Raw genomic sequence first — 23,288 nt, forward strand, 5'->3', positions numbered from 1 at the left:
TGACACAGTCATCATACCTACAAATTCAGCCAGGGACACTGGGAGTCCTTGCAGCTCTGTCCCCACCTGGACCCAGGATAGATAAGGGCAATCTCACCCCTGCTGCCACTCCTGATTAGATCAACTAGATTGGCACAGAGGAGCCATCTAACTTTGCCATTTCCAACCTTCACCAGCTGAACTCCCGGGGAAGAGTTTCTACGAAAGCACTCCCTCTACCCTATTTGGATGAGGCAGGGCAGTATCCCAATGTTAACTGGACTGTAAGCTTTAAGTTGCTCGTTGGCTAATATGATGCTGGTGACTAGAGCAGAAGGACTGGGTGAACCTTTCAAAAGCTATGGTGTGAGGATTTGGGAATAGAAAATGGCAGCTTCTTACATGTGAATTCCATCTTGGCTCTTCGGTTTTTGACCTTTACTTAGGTGTGCAGAATTGCCGCTGCCAATGCCATGCCATGGCTAATTGGCAAATGCTGAGACAGTGTCAGGTGGGGTAACAGGAGCATCAATATGGACATTGCCTTCTAACTTAGTGGCCAGATTGAATTTTATAGGGGTGCAAATCTCAACCATTCCCCAGTAACTCAATGTGCAAAGGCAGGACAAGGGAAGTCAGCCAAGCTGACCTCAGGCAAGGCAGGGAAACGGCCTCAACATAGCCAAACTTTAATCAGCCAGTAAGCCTGTCCTCCATCGCTAAACAGTCATCGCTGCTGAAAGGGGCAGCTGATGACCAATTCACCTTTGCCAAATAGCCTGACCTCACTCACTCCCAGCCTCAACACAGGGGCCATTGGTTGGGGCATATTTTTTAGTCTATGAGATAGGCCAGCACACAACTTACTCAAACTTGGGAGAGGCGTTTGCAAAGGCAGGGGAGCATTGGAGCATCTTACATTTCCCTCTAATCACATTGTTCACGATCCACCAATTCAAGTGCATCCAACTGTCTGAAACTGTGCAGCAACCAATGCTATTGGGGTAATTGGAAGAAACAAGCACTCACCTTTTAACATCTTCACAGCCACGGTAACCGGCCTGTTGGGCTTATCCTTGTCAATGCCAATGGTCTCTCCCATCACGACTTGCCCAAAACACCCCTCACCAAGTGGTTTACCCAGTGTCAGCCTAGGGATCAGGGAGAACACAGGGATTAAAGCACACACGACTCAATTTGTTTCATTTCAGATTGATCGCTCCACGCCCCACCAACTGTCCCCCACATGCACAGGGTTCCTTACAAAGGAACTGTATGAGGCCATTTATCCCCTCAAGCCAGGGTGGCACGTTGGCGCAGTGGCTAGCACTGCTGCCTCACAGCACTGAGGACCAGATTCGACCCCAGCCCCAGATCACTATCGTGTGAAGTTTGCACATTCTCCCCGTATCTGCATAGAACTCATCCCCACAACCCAAAGATGTTCAGGTTAGGTGGATTGGCCACACTAAATTGTCCTTCATTGGGTACTCGGAAAAAACATTTTTTAAATCCCGATAAGCCCATTCCACTGCCATTCATTGAGATCATGGCTGATCTGCAATCTAACTCAATTTACTAACTCAATTTACTATCTCTCAGAGAATACCATAGAATCCCAGCAGTGAAGGAGGCCATTCAACCCACCGAGTCGACACCAAACGTCTGCCTTTGCCCCATGTTCCTTCGTACCTGTGGATAGCAATAATCTACCAATTTCAGATTTAAAATCAAGTGTTGTTTGTGGAAGTGAGCTCCAAACATGCACTCCTTTGTGTGTTCAAGTGGTTCACCCCTGAAAGATCTGCCTCTATTGGTTAGGCCCTGGACTCTACAGCCAACAGAAATAGTTCCGATCTGTTCTCAACATGTTGAAACTTTGATCAAACAGGGAAGACAAAACTACTTTTTAATTTAAACCTGGAGAGTCCTGGGGTCATTCTGGTTGATCGTGCCGGCTCCCATGCCAAACAAATCGCCACATCCTTCGTTGTGGAGCCCAGAACTGCTCACATGGACGATTTAACCTTGGTTTGGGGTAGATGTAGCAAGACCTCGCTCCCCCCCACCCCTCTTATATTTTGCTCCTGAGATTGAAGGCCAGGGCTTGATGGTGGCACAATGGTTAGCTCTTCTGCCTCACAGCACCTTGGGCTGGGGTTCACTTCCGGTCTTGGGGTGGAGTTTGCACGTTCTCCCCGTGTCTGCGTGGGTTTCAGGGCCTATCGCGTGAGGGAGCATGAACCCTGGTCAATGGGGGAAACCTGGGAGCCAGAGAGTAAAGACCTTTTTAGTGGCTCTGCGCCTGTGTACAGTTTACCGTTACTTTTACCAAAAACCCTTGTTCAGTGATAGTGGAAGTCTCTTCAGTCTTGCCTCGAACCACCACAAGAATGTTAAGAGGAATTAAATAATAAAAATGGCCCCTGTTCTCAGTAGTGAATGTAAACCTGATGTGCTTCTGTTAAAAGGTGTTTCTTCTGTCTTCTGGATGTTGTTTGGGAACTTATTAAGGATTACTTAGTGTTGTATTCTTTGGGGGTTTTATTTGAATTGATGGTTGTTAAGACGTTCACTGTATATTTCAAAAAGGTTAACTTGAGTTCATAGAATAAACATTGTTTTGCTTTAAAAAATACTTTTCCATTTCTGCTGTACCACACGTGTAGAGTGGGCCATGTGCTCCCCATACCACAATCTATTAAAACCTGTGGGTCAGGTGAACCCCATGATACACTTTGGGGTTCTCGAAACCCTGGCCCATAACAAGACTGAGAGGTGATCTCACTGAAAAATACAAGATCCTGAGGGGATGTGACAGGGTAGGTATCGGGTGGATGTTTCCACCTGTGGAACCAGATAAGAACCAGGGAACACGTTTGAAGAATAAGAGGTCAACTTGAGGAGAGTTTTTTCTCTCAGAGGGTCGTTAGTCTGTGAAATTCTCTCCCCCAGAGAGCAGTGGCGGCTGTGTCATTTAGTATGTTCAAAGCAGAGTTAGACAGAGCTTTTATAGATGAGGGAATCAAGCAAAATGGGAGGCAGCTGGCAAAGCGGATCTTACTGACTGGCGGAGCAGATTCCAAGGGCTGAATGGCCTGCTCCTAAGTCAAATACCGGAGATGGCCCCAGAACACAGAACTGCCAATCAAATGAATAATTTTACAAGCTCCACAGAATGCCTCAACCGAACCGACCAAACCTATTGAATTCAACTGCTAACTGCAACAGCAGCCGGCAAATCTATCCTGCCATTGGTCTTATGGTTTGGATCCTTCTCTGCGCCTTACACAATTTGCCAACCTCTGGGTACTGGAACCACCAAAGAAGAATTCAATAAAATAGTCCATCGCGGCAAAATTGTACCATGATCTGTAACCTCCTCAAACTGTGCATTGTGGAGATTCTTCAGGTTTTCAATGCTATGGCTCCAGTCCAGACCCAGTTACAACATGACAACAAATCAAACTACTCTCTGGAAACATGAATCAATACCTGGTTTTCCTGTTACAAGCAGCTCTGCCTCAGGGACAGTGCACCGTCAGAGACAGAGTGGCACTCCCTTGGCTCTGTCGTGACCTTTGAACCTGTCCTGGCACCAATGTGAACCTGATCTCTCAAGAGTGCGATTGGTAATTTAACCTGGCATTTCCCTCTTCGATACAGCTTTGGGAAATCTTGGTCGGAGTGGCAATGATCCCAGTGTTAAATAAATTCCTCAGCGATTTGATTCAGTGTACAAGCTGCTCAATGCGCTACTTGCACTCTTTTGTAGCCTTGACCAGAGTTATACTGTAAGAAGTTACAACACCTTGCAACACTTCAGCAGTCAAGGGCATTCCATAAGACATAGGAGTGGAAGTAAGGCCATTCGGCCCATCAAGTCCACTCCGCCATTCAATCATGGCTGATGGGCATTTCAACTCCACCTACCAGCATTCTCCCCGTAGCCCTTAATTCCTCGCGACATCAAGAATTTATCTATCTCTGCCTTGAAGCCATTTAGCGTCCCGGCCTCCACTGCACTCCGCGGCAATGAATTCCACAGGCCCACCACTCTCTGGCTGAAGAAATGTCTCCGCATTTCTGTTCTGAATTTACCCCCTCTAATTCTAAGGCTGTGCCCACGGGCCCTCGTCTCCTCGCCTAACGGAAACAGTTTCTTTGCGTCCACCCTTTCTAAGCCATGTATTATCTTGTAAGTTTCTATTAGATCTCCCCTTAACCTTCTAAACTCCAATGAATACAATCCCAGGATCCTCAGCCGTTCCTCATATGTTAGACCCGCCATTCCAGGGATCATCCGTGTGAATCTCCGCTGGACATGCTCCAGTGCCAGTATGTCCTTCCTGAGATGTGGGGCCCAAAACCGGACACAGTGCTCCAAATGGGGCCAAATTCAGCCTCTGATCTCCGGGTAAGCGTTCTCCAAGGCGGCCTTCAGGACGCGCGACAACGCAGAATCGCCGAGCAGAAACGGATAGCCAAGTTCTGCACACCAGTACGGCCTCAACAGGGACCTGGGATTAATGTCGCATTGCATTCATCCCCCACCATCTGGCCTGGGCTTGCGAAATCCTACCAACTGTCCTGGCTTGAGACAATTCACACCTCTTTAACCTGGAGTTACCCCAATCTTTGGATCTGTAAAGATTTAATTACCTGCAAATTCTCGCATTCTAAGCATTGTCTGGCATCTTTGAATTTGTCTGTATATATATATGTTTCTGCAACATACCCCTTCATTCACCTGAGGAAGGAGCAGTGCTCCGAAAGCTAGTGATTTGAAACAAACATGTTGGACTTTAACCTGGTGTTGTAAGACTTCTTACTGTGCTCACCCCAGTCCAACGCCGGCATCTCCACTTCAGAGTTATACTGCACCAGTGGAAAACTCCCAATGCATTTGGAGCTACCGATGAGAGCCTGCTTGCATTCTCTCTTGGCCTGACTCTGAATTCACACCATGCACTCGCAATTGTTGTGAGCTTGTGCACTCTGGGGCTGTGGGCAATGAAAGGCTGACTCTGGTTCATTTCAAAGCCGGCTTCCAGATCCGAGGCCTTCACCCCAGTCTTTGGGGTTCAGAGCTGGGCCCCGAGTCTCAGTCAGAGGGTGGCCTTTGAAGCTCAATGAGCCACCCAGTTCACCGCCCGGGCACATGTCCAAGGCTTGAACCGCAGCTGATCCGCAGGGTTAATAAACAGGCAGCAGCCCTGGGTTTATAAATAAGTCTGGTCACGTTTGGAGTACATTCTATTTTTCACTGCGTTTCCTGTTTTTGTTCCGACTGAATGAACTATTAACTGAATGTTGATGGAAAGATTGGCAGAATGCCAATTCCACCTCCCTCCAGCGAGAGGAACCCACAACCACATCGACAGCTCGGGCCCAGGCTGCTTTGCCAACACTCAAAATCTGTGCCACTGAGAGAACAAAACACAGCGCACTCACTTGTCTCTGGAGAACTCCCAGCGAGGGTCCTCGGGAAGCTCGTACTCCGAGACCCCTGCCAACATCGGAGTTCCATTGGATGAATGTCGAGCTGTCCGAACCAGGAGGACACCCGAATGCATGGAGGAGCTGGAATCAATGGATACCTGTGTTGGGATAGACAGAGACACCAGAGGTTAGAGTCTGTAAAAGAGATCCACAAACAGCAGTCAGAGCACTGCACTGTGCTAAGATCCGGGCCCTTGGCCATTCACTCACTCCTCTACCCCACCCCACTCTCCACAATTATTCCCATCTCTTCTAACAGTGCGAAGTTGAACAAAGGCCAAAAGATTTCTTCTTTTTCCAGCTTTCATGGTTCCATCCATTATTTCTTGTGGTTTTATCCAGGTCTTGCAAGATGTCAAAACAATGGCTGTTTGTTATGAAATCACTCCTTTCTAAGTGGAGGCCAGGCTCGAGTCTGACGCACACATGGCCTGTGGAGATGTTCTGAGCTTGACACAATACAATCTCCCCAGGTTTGTGCTGGAGTGTGTGCACTCGGTGAGTTACGGACTACCTTCCACACAATTTCAGAAATCCCGCTGCTCACTATTTGGAAGGTTAATTTTTCAGTGTCTGCGCCTGCAGAACATTGACAGTTCTGATTTCTGCAGCCTTTTCCCCTGTACTTGTGCTCTAACAGAGAAAGTAGGGTGGTTGCCCCTATATCCACATAAATGATGCTGATTCTGAATGGATTTACTGTCACGCAAGAGTTCCGAGTTTCCCTTGCAGTTTCTAGCCTCCGTGATTGGGTTTTGCTTCATCTCCGCCTCATTTGGAACACTTTGACAGGGTTGGGGTGGGCAGTGCAGCGAGTCTGGAGATCGTCTATCAGTCTGCTGAGCGGAATGGAAAGTTTCTATCTTGCGACTTCATCAGAAGACAATAGGTTTGCATTTTAGATGTTAGTGTGAAGTGGGCTTTATCAGAATGGCAGACTATTATAAGCTCCACCCAACATCCCTGTCCATTGACTACCAAGGAAAATTGTGTGGGAGGTTCAGAAACTGGCTGAACTGATTTCTCCCAGTTCTCTGGAAGGCAGACACACCTGCAGAATATTGGCATTCCGGCTATTTTACTTACACTCCCATCACAGTGCTCCTGGCTAAGAACGAATTGTTTCCTCATTATTTGCAGCCTTTCTCTTCTGAAGGATGAGGGGTGTTGTTCGTGTGAAGGTGTGACTTGTTCTCCAGAAGCACTTTGTGGTAATTACTCTTGCTGTCCTGCCATGGACAGATGCATTAGCAACAGGTAGATAGGTGAGAACTTGTTCGGCAGCGCACCTCCTTCCATTGAGGAGTCTGGAACATGGGGTCACGATCTCGGGATCAGGCCATTTGGAACGGAGATAAGGAGAAACTTCTTCACCCAGAGTTGTGAATCTTGGCAATGCTCTAAGCAGACAGCTGTGGGTTCAATGTCGATAAGAATTTCTCTAAGTGTAATTTTTGGATTCTGAGAGGATGAGGCGTGGATGAGGGGTTGAGATAAAAGATCCGCCATAACTCAGCTTGGAATGGGTGACTGGAGACCTGCAACTTGATGCCAAAGGACAGTGACCCCCTCAGTTCAGACTGCTTAACCAATAGGAGCCTGGGGGTAGAAAGCATTTACCAAGCCCGTTATCCACAAAGGCACATCAAGTCCTCGTCCACATCACAGATGGCTGAGGAAAGGCTTCGCTTATCAATTCTCTGTGCCGTTTCTCTTCCTCATCTGACTCATTCAACATCACTTGCTGATTCAGCACTCCTTTCCAATGACCTGACCTGGGAAAAGCAGTTACTGAAATATCAGCTCTGTTCAATTTACTGGACATGAGCACAGGTAAAGCAGATGATGTACTGCAGTGACAGGCTGAGCTAACCTCTCTCTCACTTTGCTCAATTGTTTTTTTTAAACTGAAGAGAAGGTTATTGTGGGGATGGGAGAGCATTTTGAATCTGTAAGTACTCCTGACATGAATAATGGAATGAGATCAAAGTTTTTCTTCTGGAGAGGAGGCACTCTCTGCAGTCAGCGGGAATGGAAGGAGGGAGGAGAAGTCTTGAAGGACACAGTTCTGTTCTGTGCTGTCACGATACCAGTACAGAGGGGATCCACTGAACAGGCTGGTTGAGGCTCTTCTCTCAAGAGAAGTGAATATCGAGGGTGGCTGGGGCGGAGGGCTTTGATGGTGTGGTGGGGTTTCAGAGGATAGAATCACAGCATTTTTACAGCAGGAAGTCATTCAGCCCATCGTGCGAGCTGCTTCCCGAGTCAGCAATTCACTTTGTGCCAATCTCCTCCGTTCTCAGTTAGATATGGAAATTGCAGCACAAATCATGAATAGCAGGAAACCTGGTTTAACTCCCTTTCCCCCTGTACCCTGCCCCACTTGGGCAGCAGTGCTGTGACCAACGACAGGGCCTAAACCCCTATTGCAAACAAAATCAAAGCAGATCAGTAGCTGGGCCGAGACTATCATCCCTTTCCGCGTGGCCCCCATGGCAGGATATTCACTGATTGGCCACCAGTTGGAGTAGTTTAATAAACCACTATGTCAGGGCTCCCAAAGGCTCTTTTTCCATTTGCTGAGGTCAAGCCAATGTGGGCTCACTGTTAAGTTGTCTAATAGATTGTGACCCCCCCCCCCCCCCCCAGCCACTCAGCTTGAATGAGACTGAAGCCAAACTTTGCACAGTTTCCTTAGAGGCAAGGGTAAAGTTTTCTTGAACTCTTTATTTACTTTCTGTTACCTGTCTGCGGAGGGGAATGCTCTTGGCTAGTTTGTGCACAGCCAGCTGGCTGTTGAAGTCTGGTTTCTTGGCAGTACTCTTCATGCGAATGATGACAGCCGCGACCACCATACACGAGGTGAGGAAGGCTCCAGTGCAGTAGATGATGATCTCCAGGTACACAGGCGAGGACAGAGTGGACGGTTTATCCTCCATCACTGGGCAGGTTGAAAGAAGAGCTCGTTTAAAGGAAATGAAAGAAAAAGAGACACACCTCACATCCACAACAGCGATACACTTAGTACGGAAGGCTAGATGTCACAAAGTGGCTGCAGATTTACATGCTCCAGGTGCAAGCTGGGGAATGGGTGGTCAGCTGCCAGCAAATTCCTTGCAAAACAAATAATCAGCCCTTTCTGCCACACAAATCAAATTGCTGTCCTCGGCATTTTGTTGCCCTCATTTTTCATGCATGCAAGGCATTGTAGTTGTACACATTTCCACTCACTAATAAGCAAGCACCCAACAACAGGCTGCTTGATCAGTGATCAAGTCACAAAGGTTTTTGATGCGATTCATATAGATCATCAAGCGACATTTATGCATTATCCTGCGGGAAATGATTCCTTCAATCTCCAGTACTGAGCAATACTTGTCAATGAACTGCCCGTGACCCCATTTCATTTTCCAAATTGAATGCCTTGCTAATTTAAGTCTGAGAAACATCTTTACCGATATCCAAGACCCCAGAGCTTTCTCTTTTCCTCCCACAGTGAAAATAAACGTATCCATTGAGGCACGTTTCTTCATCACCTCAATTCCCCTTGCCCTGGGGTTCTTATCCCCCCCCAACTCCCACCCCCGCTACCAGCCCACATTCAGACATAGAAGGAGGTCAGCACAAGGCAGGCCTTGGGTTTCCTAGTGAGGCCCAGAGGACCATTAATGCCCCACAGGGAAATTTGGAATAAAACTGGGCCTCCTCTGTGTATCTATGCGAGAATCAATAGTTGAGAGTCATTTCCAGGTTGGAATCCAATTGGGGTTTTCCTGGTTTATATAAACACACACAGTTAATAATTAGAGGGGAGCAAAGCTCCAAACCAAGCTGAGGCAATCTCAATGTTAATCTTCAGTCAATCAAACTTCATCAAAATCATCCTCAGGCAAAACAGGCATTCCCAAGATGCTGAAAGTGTGAGAGACATCTCGATGTAGAAACCCACCCAGCATGTGCCAAATGAGAAATCTCATCCTTGCTGGACCCCAGGTGAGTGGATTGTATTAAACCGTGTTGTTACATTCTCTTTGTTGCTTTCCAACTCAACTAGAGGATTGGGCTCAATTGTCAGCGCTGCATGTTACAAAAAAGTGCGAAGGTGCCAGAGAAGGTGCAGAAAATATCAAAGAGATCCAGCAATGAGGAATTTCAGTTGTGTGAATAGACTGGAGAAATTGCAGAAGGAATCCTTGGGATAACAGAAGGTTTGAGAGGAGATTGGATGATGGAGCTTTTCAAACTCATCGGGGGCCTGGACAAAGTTGATAGATCGGTGAAAGATACAATAATCAGGGAGCACAGAGTTGAAGTGATTTTTAAAAGTTCCTTCATGGGTTGTGGGCGTAGCTGGTTGGGCCAGCATTTATTACCCATTGCTAATTGCTCCTTGTGAAGGTGGGAGTGAGCTGCCTTCTGGAACTGCTGCAGTCCCCAAGGTGTAGGTGCATGTGCGAACTTGACTCCAAAAAGTGAGTCGAAGCACATTCATCTTCCAGTTAAAATTTATCTTGTTTAATATATTAAAATAACAAAGTTTAAAATTTAGTATGGACTCAAAAATGGGAGCAGCTAGTTAAACACCAAAATAACAGTAACAACAGTCACAGCACTTACTGATGACATCAGCAATGGACTTAATTAAGAAGATGCACAATAATAATACTCTGGAACAGTACACCCACAGTGCTGTTCGGGAGGAAGTTCCAGGATTTTGACCCAGTGACAGTGAAAGAACGGTAAATGCATTTCCAAGTCAGGATGGTGAGTGGCTTGGAGGGAATTGGCAAGAGTATCGGCAACATCAGGAAAAAGGTTTTTTGACACAGGAAGTGGTTTAGATCTGGAATACAATACCTGCGTGTGAATTGGAAGTAGATTCAAACACGGATTTCAGAAGGGAATTGAAGAAGCAACTGAAAGGAAAAATGTTGCAGGCCTACTGGGAAGGGGCGGGGGAGGGGGACCAGTTAAAATGTCCAAGGAGAAAGGTTGAGGTGTTGAATAGTCTCCTTCTGCATTCTACAGATCAGTATTGACCTCTCCCCCTCGTATTAACTTCAGGGAGGTAGTGGGAAGAGAGGGGTTAGGGAGAGAGAAGGGGTGGGGTGGGGGGAAAAAGAGGGGGTGGGTGTGGGGATGGGGAGAGTTATGGGATGGGGGGAGTTAGGGGATGGGGAGTTAGGTGATGGGGAGAGGTGGGGGATAGAGGGTGGTGGGGGACAGGGGGGAGAGGTAGGGGTTAGAGGGAGAAGTGGGGAATAGGGGGGAGAGTTATGGGATGGGGGGAGTTAGGGGATGGGGAGTTAGGTGATGGGGAGAGGTGGGGGATAGAGGGTGGTGGGGGACAGGGGGGAGAGGTAGGGGTTAGAGGGAGAAGTGGGGAATAGGGGGGAGAGTTATGGGATGGGGGGAGTTAGGGGATGGGGAGTTAGGTGATGGGGAGAGGTGGGGGATAGAGGGTGGTGGGGGATAGGGGGTGGTGGGGGACAGGGGGGAGAGGTAGGGGTTAGAGGGAGAAGTGGGGAATAGGGGGAGAGTTAAGGGATGGGGGAGTTAGGGGATGGGGAGTTAGGTGATGGGGAGAGGTGGGGGATAGAGGGTGGTGGGGGATAGGGGGTGGTGGGGGACAGGGGGGAGAGGTAGGGGTTAGAGGGAGAAGTGGGGAATAGGGGGGAGAGTTAAGGGATGGGGGGAGTTAGGGGATGGGGAGTTAGGTGATGGGGAGAGGTGGGGGATAGAGGGTGGTGGGGGATAGGGGGTGGTGGGGGACAGGGGGAGAGGTAGGGGTTAGAGGGAGAAGTGGGGAATAGGGGGGAGAGTTAAGGGATGGGGGGAGTTAGGGGATGGGGAGTTAGGTGATGGGGAGAGGTGGGGGATAGAGAGTGGTGGGGGATAGGGGGTGGTGGGGGACAGGGGGGAGAGGTAGGGGTTAGGGGGAGAAGTGGGGAATAGGGGGGGAGAGTTAAGGGATAGGGGGAGGTGGTGGATAGGGGGTGGTGAGGGATACAACATAGAACATACAGTGCAGAAGGAGGCCATTCGGCCCATCGAGTCTGCACCGACCCACTTAAGCTCTAACTTCCACCATATCCCCGTAACCCAAAAACCACACGTTTTTGATCATATGGGCAATGGCCACTCCAACTAACCTGCACGTCTCTGGACTTTGGGAGGAAACCGGAGCACCCGGAGGAAACCCACGCAGGGTGAGAGTTAGGGGATAGGGGAGAGTTAGGGGATAGGGGAAAGTTAGGGGATAGGGGAAAGTTAGGGGATAGGGGAAAGTTAGGGGATAGGGGGGAGAGTTAGGGGATGGGGGGGAGTTAGGGGATAGGGGAAAGCATAGAAGCATAGAACAGTACAGCACAGAACAGGCCCTTCGGCCCTCAATGTTGTGCCGAGCCATGATCACCCTACTCAAACCCACATATCCACCCTATACCCGTAACCCAACAACCCCCCTTAACCTTACTTTTATTAGGACACTACGGGCAATTTAGCATGGCCAATCCACCTAACCCGCACATCTTTGGACTGTGGGAGGAAACCGGAGCACCCGGAGGAAACCCACGCACACAGGGGGAGGAAGTGCAGACTCCACACAGACAGTGACCCAGCCGGGAATCGAACCTGGGACCCTGGAGCTGTGAAGCATTTATGCTAACCACCATGCTACCCTGCTGCCCTAGGAAAGTTAGGGGATGGGAGAGAATTAGATAGGAGGGAGAGTTAGGGACGGGAGGGAGAGAAGAGAAAGTGGGCGAGAGGGGGTGGGGGGGGGGGAGATACAATAGACAGACAGGGAGAGAGAGGCTGGACAGACAAAGTGATGGGCAGGACAGATAGGACAGACATAGAAAGAGAGAGAATCAATCCCAGAGACAGAAGATGGGGTTAACAATCACCAACGTTTAAAACCTCACATAAAGAGCTAGCTGTCTTTCTTTATATTTTCTTACATTCCTGATGTCCCTGAATGACTTTGATCGAATGGGTTGCTGGCGCTTGTGGTGCAACAGATTTAAGCTGCTGAGTCAGGGGATAGTGGAAGCTGAGGAACGAAGAAATGCACAAATGCCTTGCATGCATTCCCTCGTACAAGCTGGGCTGGCAGCACTTATCACTGCTGTCCACGTTCAGCTACTGGCTGCACACCTGATAAGAAGGAATCTTTCAGGATTTGACACATGAACATAATTTCTGTTTTGAAATAAAAAATATAAATTCAGCTGTGAGAACAAACGGGACACTGTACCTGAACACGAGAGTCCAACCCTGTTAATCGCTTTCGCGCAACGCAGTTCACCCTTGACGTGGCAAATTCGAGTTCTACATATTTAATTATTTTTCTGAGAAAAGCCATAATGCATATGCAAGACAAGCCAAGGTTTTAAAACACAATACAGTGGCAATTGCACGCACATAATCGTCCTCCCCCCCCACCCAGCCGTTATCATCCCTCCTGTACCTCAAATAGATTTCACCCTGAACACACCTCGAAGAAAAGAATGAACTTCAAATTTACAAGTTAAAAGTTAACGTTCGGCAAGTGTGATGGACATTGCTGATAATTGAGAAAGTTCACCCCATGCTCTACCCTGCACGGTAACTTCCATCTGCTGCCAATTATCAGCCCTTTGCCAACGTCGCATTGATAGCCACTTCCATAGGGATGGAGGTGGCATCAAGTGAGCATGCTGCAGATTGAGCATGTTTTTGCAGAAAGCATGGTCAGTTTATACGCAGAACGTGCAAAAATATGACGACCAACAAAAATAAATGCATTTCGAAGTTGTATTTTCAACAAAACCCATATACTTCAAGGCAAGCTAATTTACTCAATTTGTAAGTTTTGTGCTCAAGCCTCCAAGAACTGGGGTTTTGAGCTATATTTTTCAAAATTTTCATGGGTGCAGTAAAGCCCCAAGTGAAATAACTTCTGCTCTGGTATTTCGAAGCTAGCCTTGGAGTTCGCACACTGCTTCTTGAAGCCAGGAGCTGCTCACGCACAGAGGTCTACAGGTAAGAGTTCCCTTTGCAACATCCAGTTTACAGTCTGTCATGACTCTTTCTCACAAGGGGTTTCTGCAGGCTTGAAGGAGAAGTTGTTTTTTATACATTTATGTTTTATAATGCTCCTGTGAAGTGCCTTGGGACATTTCATTAAGTTGAAGGGGCTATATAAATAGAAGGTTTTGTTGTTCCTCAGTACATATTGGCAGTGGTATTGGCACTGGAATAGTAATCCAGGGACCATGGGCAACGCTCTGGGGTCCTGGGTTCAAATCCCACCATGGCAGATGGTGAAATCTCAATTCAATAAAAATCTGGAATTAAAAGTGCAATGATGAGCATGAAACCATTGCCGATTGTCGTAAAAACCCAGCTGGTCCACTAACGTCCTTCAGGGAATAAATCTGTCGTCCATAACCAGTCTGGCTGACATGCAACTCCAGACCCACAGCAATGTGGTTGACTCTGAACTGCCCCCCACTGAAATCGCCGAAGCCACTCAGTTCAGGGGCAAAATGTCGGCAGGGCAACAAATGCTGGGCCCAGCCAGCAACGTCCACACCCCAAAAACAAATCTGGATTCAGGAGTTAGATTTGGAAAGCTCTCCCTCCCAAAAGTGACAGTCTATTTCTAAAAGTAATCTTTTCACCTGGGCGTCAAAAAGCAACACACTGTGAATGCAGAAATCTAAAATAAAAACACAAAGTGCTGGAAACACTGGAGAGGACAGAGTTCAAGTTTCATGTCAATGGCCCTTCATGATGAAGGAAGAGATGAAGGATTCTCGGGCTGCAACATTAACTCGGGTTTCTCTCTCCACCAATACTGTTCAGTATTTCCAACACTGTGCGTTTTCGAATCATGCATTTAATGGTCTTTCCTTTGTCACAATACAAAGTTAGCAAAGTGACTGGACTAATAACCCGGAGAAATGGGTTGAAATCCCTCCGTGGGCTGCTGGGGAATTTAAATGAAATGAATAATGGATTAAAAGAAGCCATTTTCTGTAATGGCGATCAAGGGCCATACTTGGTGTAAAAGGTCCCGAGCATATTTGCTGCTCAAGTAGTCGTTTACCACAGGCAGTTCTCACTTGAGTTCACAGGTTATTTATAATGTGTGGTCATGAACAGATACAAATTTGTGCCAGTTTTATTTTAATCACTAGATATCGACTGAAGGAAGAGGTAATGCACTTTCTGACACAGGAAACCTCTGTTCTGCAGAATAAACAGGAAAACATGCGAGGTTCAAGTAATATACACATAAGGTTGGCCTGAATTTGCAGACTCTGTGGTAAAATGAGTTGGAAATGTTTTGCTGCATGATTCGCTCCCTCTTTAGAAGCAGTGCGTTCCATGGGAATTTGTTCAAGGGGTTAATTGACGAGAAAACAGCAGAATGTACCTGGAAGAACTGTCAACCATGCAGAGTGATGGGAAATCCCAATAGAATTACCCGCCAAACACGTATACTCCCCAGCATCCTCAAAAGTAACATTGCGTAAATATAGAGCCTCCATTTCTTTGTCCGTAGTGTTAACACCGGCTGTCTGGAAGAGAAAATGGAAGCAAACGGACAAGCAGACGACATGAGAACTGTGGAGAGTTTCAGCTGGAGAAACCATCTTATTAGTGCCATTTGCCCACTCCCAGCGAGCTCCAGAGGCTTTGTGTTAAGGCAATACCTGGCTCACAAGTGACGTTCCAGGACTGCAAAAGTCCAGACTTACCCTAGGAAGCAAAAAGGTCATCAGTTTTGTGTTAAACCCGCCACCATTTTGTTTTATTGCACCCATCTCCACATGCGAGCGATGGGTCTCATGGAGAAAATGGACTCACAATGTTCAGAACAAGCCAAGAATGCAAAGCAATGTGGAGGGAAAGCAACATGAAGGGATAAGGTAAGCATATGCAACTTACTGAAAACACAGACAGAAGAAAGAGGGGCGAGACACAGCAGGGCAGCAAACTGAGCAGTTTGTAGCATCTGGGGAAAATGGAAACTTTGAATGGAAACTCAAGTTGATGGACTCTTCAGTTTGAAAACCAGCTCCAGACATATCTGACTGTTTTCCAAAACTTTCTGGGAATGGATCTTGGTTTGCTCTCTGGGGTAGAGAATTCTAATGATTCACAACTCTCCGAGTGAAGCACTTTCTCCTAACCTCAGTCCGAAATAGCCGACTCCTTGCCCTGAAACTGTGGTTTCCGAGCTTTAGACTCTTCAGCTGGAGAAATGACTTTTCAGCATCTACCCTGTGAAAACCCCTGAAGAATGTTAAAGTTCTTCAATGTGATCACCTTTCATCCTTGTAAATGTTTTCTCTTCACAGTTTGCCACGAAGGATTGGCTCACTCATGCAGCATGTGTGGGATAACCTTGGGTGGTCCAAACTGCACAACTCAAATGCAGCATGTGCGCTGAAGTTTGTCCACTTTCAATCCAGTCAATGACATCCTGCAGAGTCACTGTAAGTAGTACTCTTGACAACAGAACAGCGGTGGTTGGGAACACTGTCTACCTATTGCTTTAAACTAAAAGCAACTAAATTCTAATGTAATTTCACAGCTGAAGAAAATCAGTTACATGTTCCTCTTTGACATCATGGTGATGGTATCAGCGGAAACACTCTGTATGACTTGGTCAAAGGTGGAATCACTGTCAGATTGGACAATGATTTGATGTTTTCTAAAGGCCTTGCGCTTGGAATTCTTTCGCTGAATGGAGGAGAAGGTGCGCAGTCTTCTATGGTATCTAGTTTCATGAGCTTGGGAGAGACAAAACAGGGCACAGGGCTGGGGTAGTTGCCCCACCATTTCTCAATACTTTTCATCAGCTTTGGAAGGAGGTCTTGAGGCACAGTGGGTAGCGTCTCTACCGTGGGACTGGAAACCAGGGATTGCTGGCCACGGAAAGAGTGTTTATAGCCCGGTTCAACGGGCTGATAATCGGCTCGGGAATCCTTCCGTCACTTCCTCACTGTTCCCCAAAGGGTAAAGGACAGAGTGCGTGTGAAGATGGGTGAAAAATAAAAGCAGCTTTGGCCGGTGCTAGGAGAGGAGTGACATGAACACAACGGACCTTCTTCTGCGCAGCCAATGTCTGAGACTCTCTGGATTATCAGGTGTTAACCATGGCCAAAGGAAAATCTCAATATGGTGGATGATTGTCGCCAATCAGCGCATTCAGGTTTCACAGAAAGAAAGGAAGGACACACAGAAAATGACAATATATAAACAACAGCAGGAAAGCTCAGAGGCACGCAAAAGTGTTCATTTACATTGTGGCCATTTTTCCATGTTTATTTTTGGATTTGCACATAAACAGCAGAAAAAGGGGAGAGAACAAAACCTTCCACCACCACTACGATGGGAATGGAATCTTTTACCCACTCATTCGTCACCAGCTAAACGTTCCCAGCCCTTTTTTCTGACTTGTTTTCTGGCATTGGGTTTTACCTTCCAACTTTGGGCTGCTCACTGTGAGCCACGCAGACTGATTGGCCTCACCAATATAATTGGAAACTTTACAAATATACTCTCCGCTGTCAGCTTCAGTCACATTGTACAGAGTCAGCACTTCCGCATCCGAGCTATTAATCCCCGAATGCTAGAACAAACCAACAACAGAGAACATTGGGAGACCTGGAATCAAGAGAATTTGTTGAAATACACAGACGGCTCTTTCTCCATTCAACAGTCACCAGAGGGCGGTCGAGGGCGGTGGGATGGAAGGTAAAGTTGTGCTCAGATGTCAATCTCAAACATTGACATGAGATCCAATGACCATGAAAACTGCTGGATCGTTAGTAAAAACCCAGTAAACTCATGGACATCCTTCGGGGAACCTGGGCACGACCCCTGTGACCATTGGCCCACATACGACATGGTGGCCATGTCCTCTCAAGTAGCGAGTTGATCTGTTGCCACTCAAACAGGGGCTGGTTTAGCACAGGGGGCTAAACAGCTGACTTGTAAAGCAGAACAAGGCCAGCAGCGCGGGTTCAATTCCCGTACCAGAATCCCCGAACAGGCACCGGAATGTGGCGACTGGGGGCTTTTCACAGTAACTTCATTTGAAACCTACTTGTGACAATACGTGATTTTCATTTCATTTCAAACTGGCACCAAATGACTATCATTGTCAAGTAGTGATGGGTGAAAAATGCCCACTGGCCTTGCCAGTGTCACCCTTACCTTGAGACCCCCTTGGATGAAAGGCTATGACCAATACCAACTTGGAGGAAGAGGGTTGAAGGTCTGTTGCTACAGAGGTAATGGTCAGAGCTCTCAAATTAAATCAGGAGGGCTCAAAAACACACAGCAGATGCTAAATGATTGGGAAGTCTTCAGTTTTCTTGAGTTTTGCCATTTTAAGATGGAAAGAAAGGCTTCGCCCTATGTGTCTCCTCAATGGACAAAGAGCCCAATGAACCCACCACCAGTACATTAACATGATAACTGAGGACTACTGAACTGACAAGCAAGGAAAAGGCCATTTTCAAACTTTGCTTCATTGCTGGGGAAGAAAGTTGCCCTGTAAAGCTTCTGATTCACTCATTCAGTTTTGGTACTGACAAACATTTCTGACTGGAAAAAAGCAATCTGTCGCTCAGGTCTGTTGCAACAACAGTGTGCCAGAGCAGCTTTGCAGCCTTGTACTGCACAGTCAGAGCAAACGAGGGGGCCATGACTGGACATTTACCAATGCTCAGTGCTGGCATGAGGAACCATCTGAACTGTTTCTACAGACCTCTCAGTACTAGGCACAGACTTGGTCAGCAAGGAGCCTGTGGTCCAGCTTGGCTGGGGAATTACAGACGTTCCTTTTGGGCGGAAGGCTCAGTAGGCAACGAGAAACCAAAGGAATTGGGAGAAAAGTCAATCCAAACAGAGCTGGGCAAAATTTCAATGCAAAACAGCAGCAGAGTCATCAGAGAAGGACTGAAATACATGGCGGGTGAAAATAAACATTGGATTCCAGTGACATCCCCTTCAGATTAACAGTTCAAAATTAACAACATGTGTGGGACACCTTTCCAGAAAATGGCGTTGTCCCTGCCCCACAAGGTAGCATTCCCTAACCTTCAGCACAACATTACAGTCAATCTGTAACCACTTGTCCTTGCTGATACCATGACCCTGTGGCCATCTTTGTGGAGCCTAGCAGAATTCTGCCAAGACGCTAAAAGCTACCTTTGGTCGAGTGCATGGTGTTGTTTCTCTCCATTGGCCGGTAATCATTGCCAGGAGAGATTGACAGGCAGATACGCTTAACCTCTCAATACCAGAAGCAGCAATTGGAAAATGGAACCTTCTCTCTGCAATGCCAACTGTGCAGTCAAAGCAGTTTCAATCTACCTTCTGCACTGGCTCATTGTGATCTTAAGATAGTCTTCTGGAATGTGATCAACTTCTCAGCCTAACAACCTTCGTTCAGTTGAACAAAAACTACATTTCCTCTTGAGGAAGAAAGGAGAGTCACACAGATGCAAAGCCTTTACTCTATTTCTCTCTCTCCACATATGCGGTCAGACTTGCTGAGTTTTCCCAGCATTTTCTGTTCTACTTTCTTATCGGATTCCAATTGAAATACATCTTTTGTGGCCTTTTATTAAATGTTGAAAACTTTGTGAAAGTATTGATCACGGCCAATTTCTATCCAGATAACTTCCTCCTTTCCATCCATACCACACATCCCTGGCATCAATGAATTGCAGCTATTTTCTTTCATTGAAATATTCATGGAGTGGGGAATGAGAGTATGACACTTAGTAGTATTGTTACATAGTCCAGTACAACATCAAGCTACAAAGCCAGAGGGTACTGACAATTTCACATACTCAGCCGTTGTCTAGTTCACTTCTTTCCCCTCTGAGCTCCCAAATACTCATCTGACTTGTCTGTGCAACTCCCGAAAACCATGAGAAAGGAGAACACGACCTGTTGGATTTGCCCTAACTTGGGTCACTTCCTTTTAGGTTTCCAGTTATTGAATAAAGAAGCAATGTTTTAAAGAGTGATACAATGTGAACCTGGTTCGATGAAATGAATAAAGAATGATCACGTGGCCTGTTTCCTTCTGTGTTCCTTGCACAATGATTCCACACTGACAAGTGAAGATGGCCCATTGACACCAAGTTGGAGTGCAAACTTACTTTCAGGATATTAACATAGGGCGATCCATCAGGTCCCAAACTGCTCCCATTCACTTGCGCATGCTTGAGCCACTGGATGTGGGGCTGGGGATCACTGTAGACTTTGCAGACAAACTGCACATCACTGCCCACAGTTACACTTTTGTTGGCAGGCAGGCCGGCCTGGAGGATTGGCCGATGAGGTGACCGTTCTAAAAGAGACAAAAACATCAACCGAATTATACATGAAACCAAGGCTCAATTAACAACTTGCAGTTGCATCTTCAACGTGAAATCAGATCCAAATGCTTCTGGGAAGGAGAAAGGGCGACATCTCATTGAAACCAACAAAACAGTCCTCAGCAGGACTAGAGGATAGGTCATCAAGAACGACAGCTCAAGAAGGGGAACAGAAAGAAGTCTGAGTCCATGTGCGACTTCCCACTGTTCAAAAACATATGAGAAGCCAGTGAGAGATCTGGGGTGGGATTCTCCAGTTCACCGGCCACATTTTCCGGCGTGGCGCTCCCCCGCCAACAGCAGGATTCTCCGCTCCCGCAGCCAGCCAATGGGGTTCCCCATTGTGGCCACCCCACGCCATCAGGAAGGCCGCAGGCGTGGGTGCGCTGCCGGTGGTCCGGAGTATTCCACTGCAGAGGCTTCACTGATTTCCATTTCAACCGAGCTACCAACAGAGGCCGACTGACAACTTGATGCTGAAAAATATCTAACCAATGCCACTCAGATTAGTCAGGAGACAAATGGAGATGACAAGAGACGGTGCTTTTTCCAGCAAAGCACAGTCTTCAGTCCTTAGCTGACATAGAACCATTGAATTATTATAAAGCAGAAGGAGGCCATTCCGCCCTTTGAGACTGCACTGGCCCTCTTAAAGAGCACCCTCCCCCACCCTAACCTGCACATCTTTGGGTTGGGGGGGGGGGACCCACGCAAACACGGGGAGAATGTGCAAATTCCACACGGCAGTGACCCAGGGCCGGGATCGAACCTGGGACTTTGGCGCTGTGAGGCAGCAGTGATACTCACTGTGTCACCATGCTGTCCCAGATAATTACTAATGTATTGAACAACCTCAGCTATTCATCAATGAATCCTATCTACAAATTAACCACCCAATTTTAGGTTTGAGTACTGGTTACTAAGATGCTTGCATTAAGCAACAGCCAAGAGCTCCTAACACCGTAGACCTATGTATTGGTTGAAAATAAACTCCTGATTCAGTTTGTGTGGATGGGTGGGATAAAGTATGTTTAAACATTAAGTCAATTAAAATGTGCAGCATCCTCCCAATCTATTCAAGCTCTCCAAGCCACACATCCTCTCTGGTTCTCTGGCCTCAAGGAATACTAAGAGGCGTGGCTCAGAGAGTAGCTCAGATGCCTCTGGATCAGAAGGTTTAAACTCAAGTCCTGAAGCTGCATAATCCAGGTTAACACTCTCAGCACCGTACTGAGGGAACATTTCACTGTCAGAGGCAGTGCTTTCAGAATGAGAAATGAAACCAGGGGCGGGATTCTCCCGTACCCGGCGGGGCGGGAGGTCCTGGCGGGATGGAGTGGCGTGAACGAGTGGAGTTCCTCTGCTAATCCTCCGCACCTTCAGGGGCGAGGCAGACGCCGGAGTGGTTTGCGCCCCACCGGCCGGCGTGGAAGGCCTTTGGCGCCAGGCCCGAAGGGACTCCGCCAGCCGGCGAGAGGTCCGTGCATGCGCAGGTCACCTACGTGCGGCCATCGCGGAGGCTGACACGGCCGACGCGTAGTAAAAGATGTCCCCACGGCACAGGCCTGCCCGCCGATCGGTGGGCCCCCATCGCGGGCCAGGCCACCGTGGGGGCACCCCCCAGGGCAAGAGCGGCCCGCGCCCCCCCAGGACCCCAGAGCCCGCCCGCGCCGCCAGGTTCCTCCGGTAAGGGACCTAGTCTGATCCACACCGGCGGGACCGGCAAAAAAACCAGTGGGACTTCGGCCCATTGCGGGCCGGAGACTTCGGGCAGCCCCGGGGCCCATTGAATTGCGCCGGTCCCCCGCCATTCTCCGGGGCGGGCGGCGCGACTGACGCCTCGCCGACTTTGGAGGGCCGGAGAATTCGGCGGCCGGCGGGGGGTCAGAGAATCCCGCCCCAAGATTCCATTGACCCTCACAGTTGGATACAAAGATCACAGCATACTGCTTTGAGAAGCAGAGGGAAGTCTTCCCTGGCCAATCTTTATCCTTCATCCTTTTTTCTTCTTCCTGCAGGGGATTTGGGTGTCACTGGCTGGGCTAGCATTTACTGCCTCTCCCTAGCTGCCCTAGAGAAGGTGGTGGTGATGAGCTGCCTCTTGAACTGCTGCAGTCCATGTGGAGCGGGTGCTGGTAAATTACACGGACAATGACCCGGGGCCGGGATTGAACCTGGGGCCTCGGCGCCATGAGGCAGCTATGCTAATCTCTCTCATATTCTCAATGTATTTTTCATTATCTCCCTTTGTCTCCCCTCTTGGCCATTTTACTTGGCCATTATTACACTTCTGTTTGTGTGAGCTTGATGTACACAATTTGGCTGCCTTGTTTCCGACAAGCATCAATGACGACACGACTTCAGTGGCTGTAAAGTGCTTTGGAATATCCCGAGGTTGTGCTCCATCAAGGCAAGGTCTTTCTTTACAGCCAGCCACTGGGGCCACAAAATAGTTAGAAGCCCCCTTTCCCCGAGCTCCTCTGCTAATCCCAACCTCTGAATTATATATTTCCATTCAAGCAAGGTCGAATGTGAAAACAGTGAGCTCAAGAGTGGGAGAGAGAGAAAACAGCACCTATTGGTACAGAGGGAGCAAGACAGAAAGACAGATAGTGACAGCACATGCTTACATGACATCAAAACAGTTAGGGAGAGGGGAGACAAAGGGAGATAATGAAAAATACATTGAGAATATGAGAGAGATTAGCATTGCTGCCCCATGGCGCCGAGGCCCCAGGTTCAATCCCGGCCCCGGGTCATTGTCCGTGTGGAGTTTGCACATTCTCCCCGTGTTTGAGTGGGTTTCGCCCCCACAACCCACAGATGTGCAGAAGGTGGATTGGCCATGCTAAATTGCCCCTTAATTGGAAAAAATTGGTACTCTAAATTTATTGTAAAAGAGGATATCATAGATTATCATAGAATTTACAGTGCAAAAGGAGGCCATTCGGCCCATCGAGTCTGCACCGGCTCTTGGAAAGAGCACCCTACCCAAGGTCAACACTTCCACCCTATCCCATAACCCAGTAACTCCACGCAACACTAAGGGCAATTTTGGACACTAAGGGCAATTTATCATGGCCAATCCACCTAACCTGTCACATCTTTGGACTGTGGGAGGAAACCGGAGCACCCGGAGGAAACCCACGCACACACTGGGAGGATGTGCAGACTCCGCACAGACAGTGACCCAAGCCGGAATCGAACCTGGGACCCTGGAGCTGTGAAGCAATTGTGCTATCCACAATGCTACCGTGCTGCCCTGAGAGAGAGAGATAGAGGGACGAGGAAAAGTGAAAAAGGAGAAAAACGTAGGCATGGAGAGACAGACCTGTCTTACAGACAGAAGCAAATGCAGAGAGACACAAAGACACACAGATGGCTATTGAACGAAAAACACATTTCCCGTCG

The 23,288-nt window shown here is 47.9% G+C and overlaps 1 protein-coding gene across 8 annotated transcripts in view; it reads right to left on the reverse strand.

The window, feature by feature from the left end:
• Window positions 1-23,288, reverse strand: part of LOC119957517 (fibroblast growth factor receptor 1-like) — a 213,658-nt gene that overhangs the window by 16,384 nt on the left and 173,986 nt on the right. For 5 of the 8 annotated variants that reach the window (XM_038785641.1, XM_038785643.1, XM_038785640.1 and 2 more), the window contains 5 exons: window positions 19,659-19,849; window positions 16,960-17,110; window positions 8,220-8,422; window positions 5,434-5,579; window positions 1,009-1,130 (listed from right to left, as the gene is read on the reverse strand). In XM_038785641.1, the coding sequence (XP_038641569.1) occupies window positions 1,009-1,130; window positions 5,434-5,579; window positions 8,220-8,422; window positions 16,960-17,110; window positions 19,659-19,849 (813 nt within the window). Of the gene's footprint in view, window positions 1-1,008; window positions 1,131-5,433; window positions 5,580-8,219; window positions 8,423-14,905; window positions 15,051-16,959; window positions 17,111-19,658; window positions 19,850-23,288 lie in introns of all 8 variants that reach the window. The other 3 variants (XM_038785646.1, XM_038785645.1, XM_038785647.1) reach the window with 3 other exon arrangements.

Source organism: Scyliorhinus canicula, chromosome 26 (genome assembly GCF_902713615.1).
Source record: "Scyliorhinus canicula chromosome 26, sScyCan1.1, whole genome shotgun sequence".
NCBI lineage: Eukaryota > Metazoa > Chordata > Chondrichthyes > Carcharhiniformes > Scyliorhinidae > Scyliorhinus > Scyliorhinus canicula.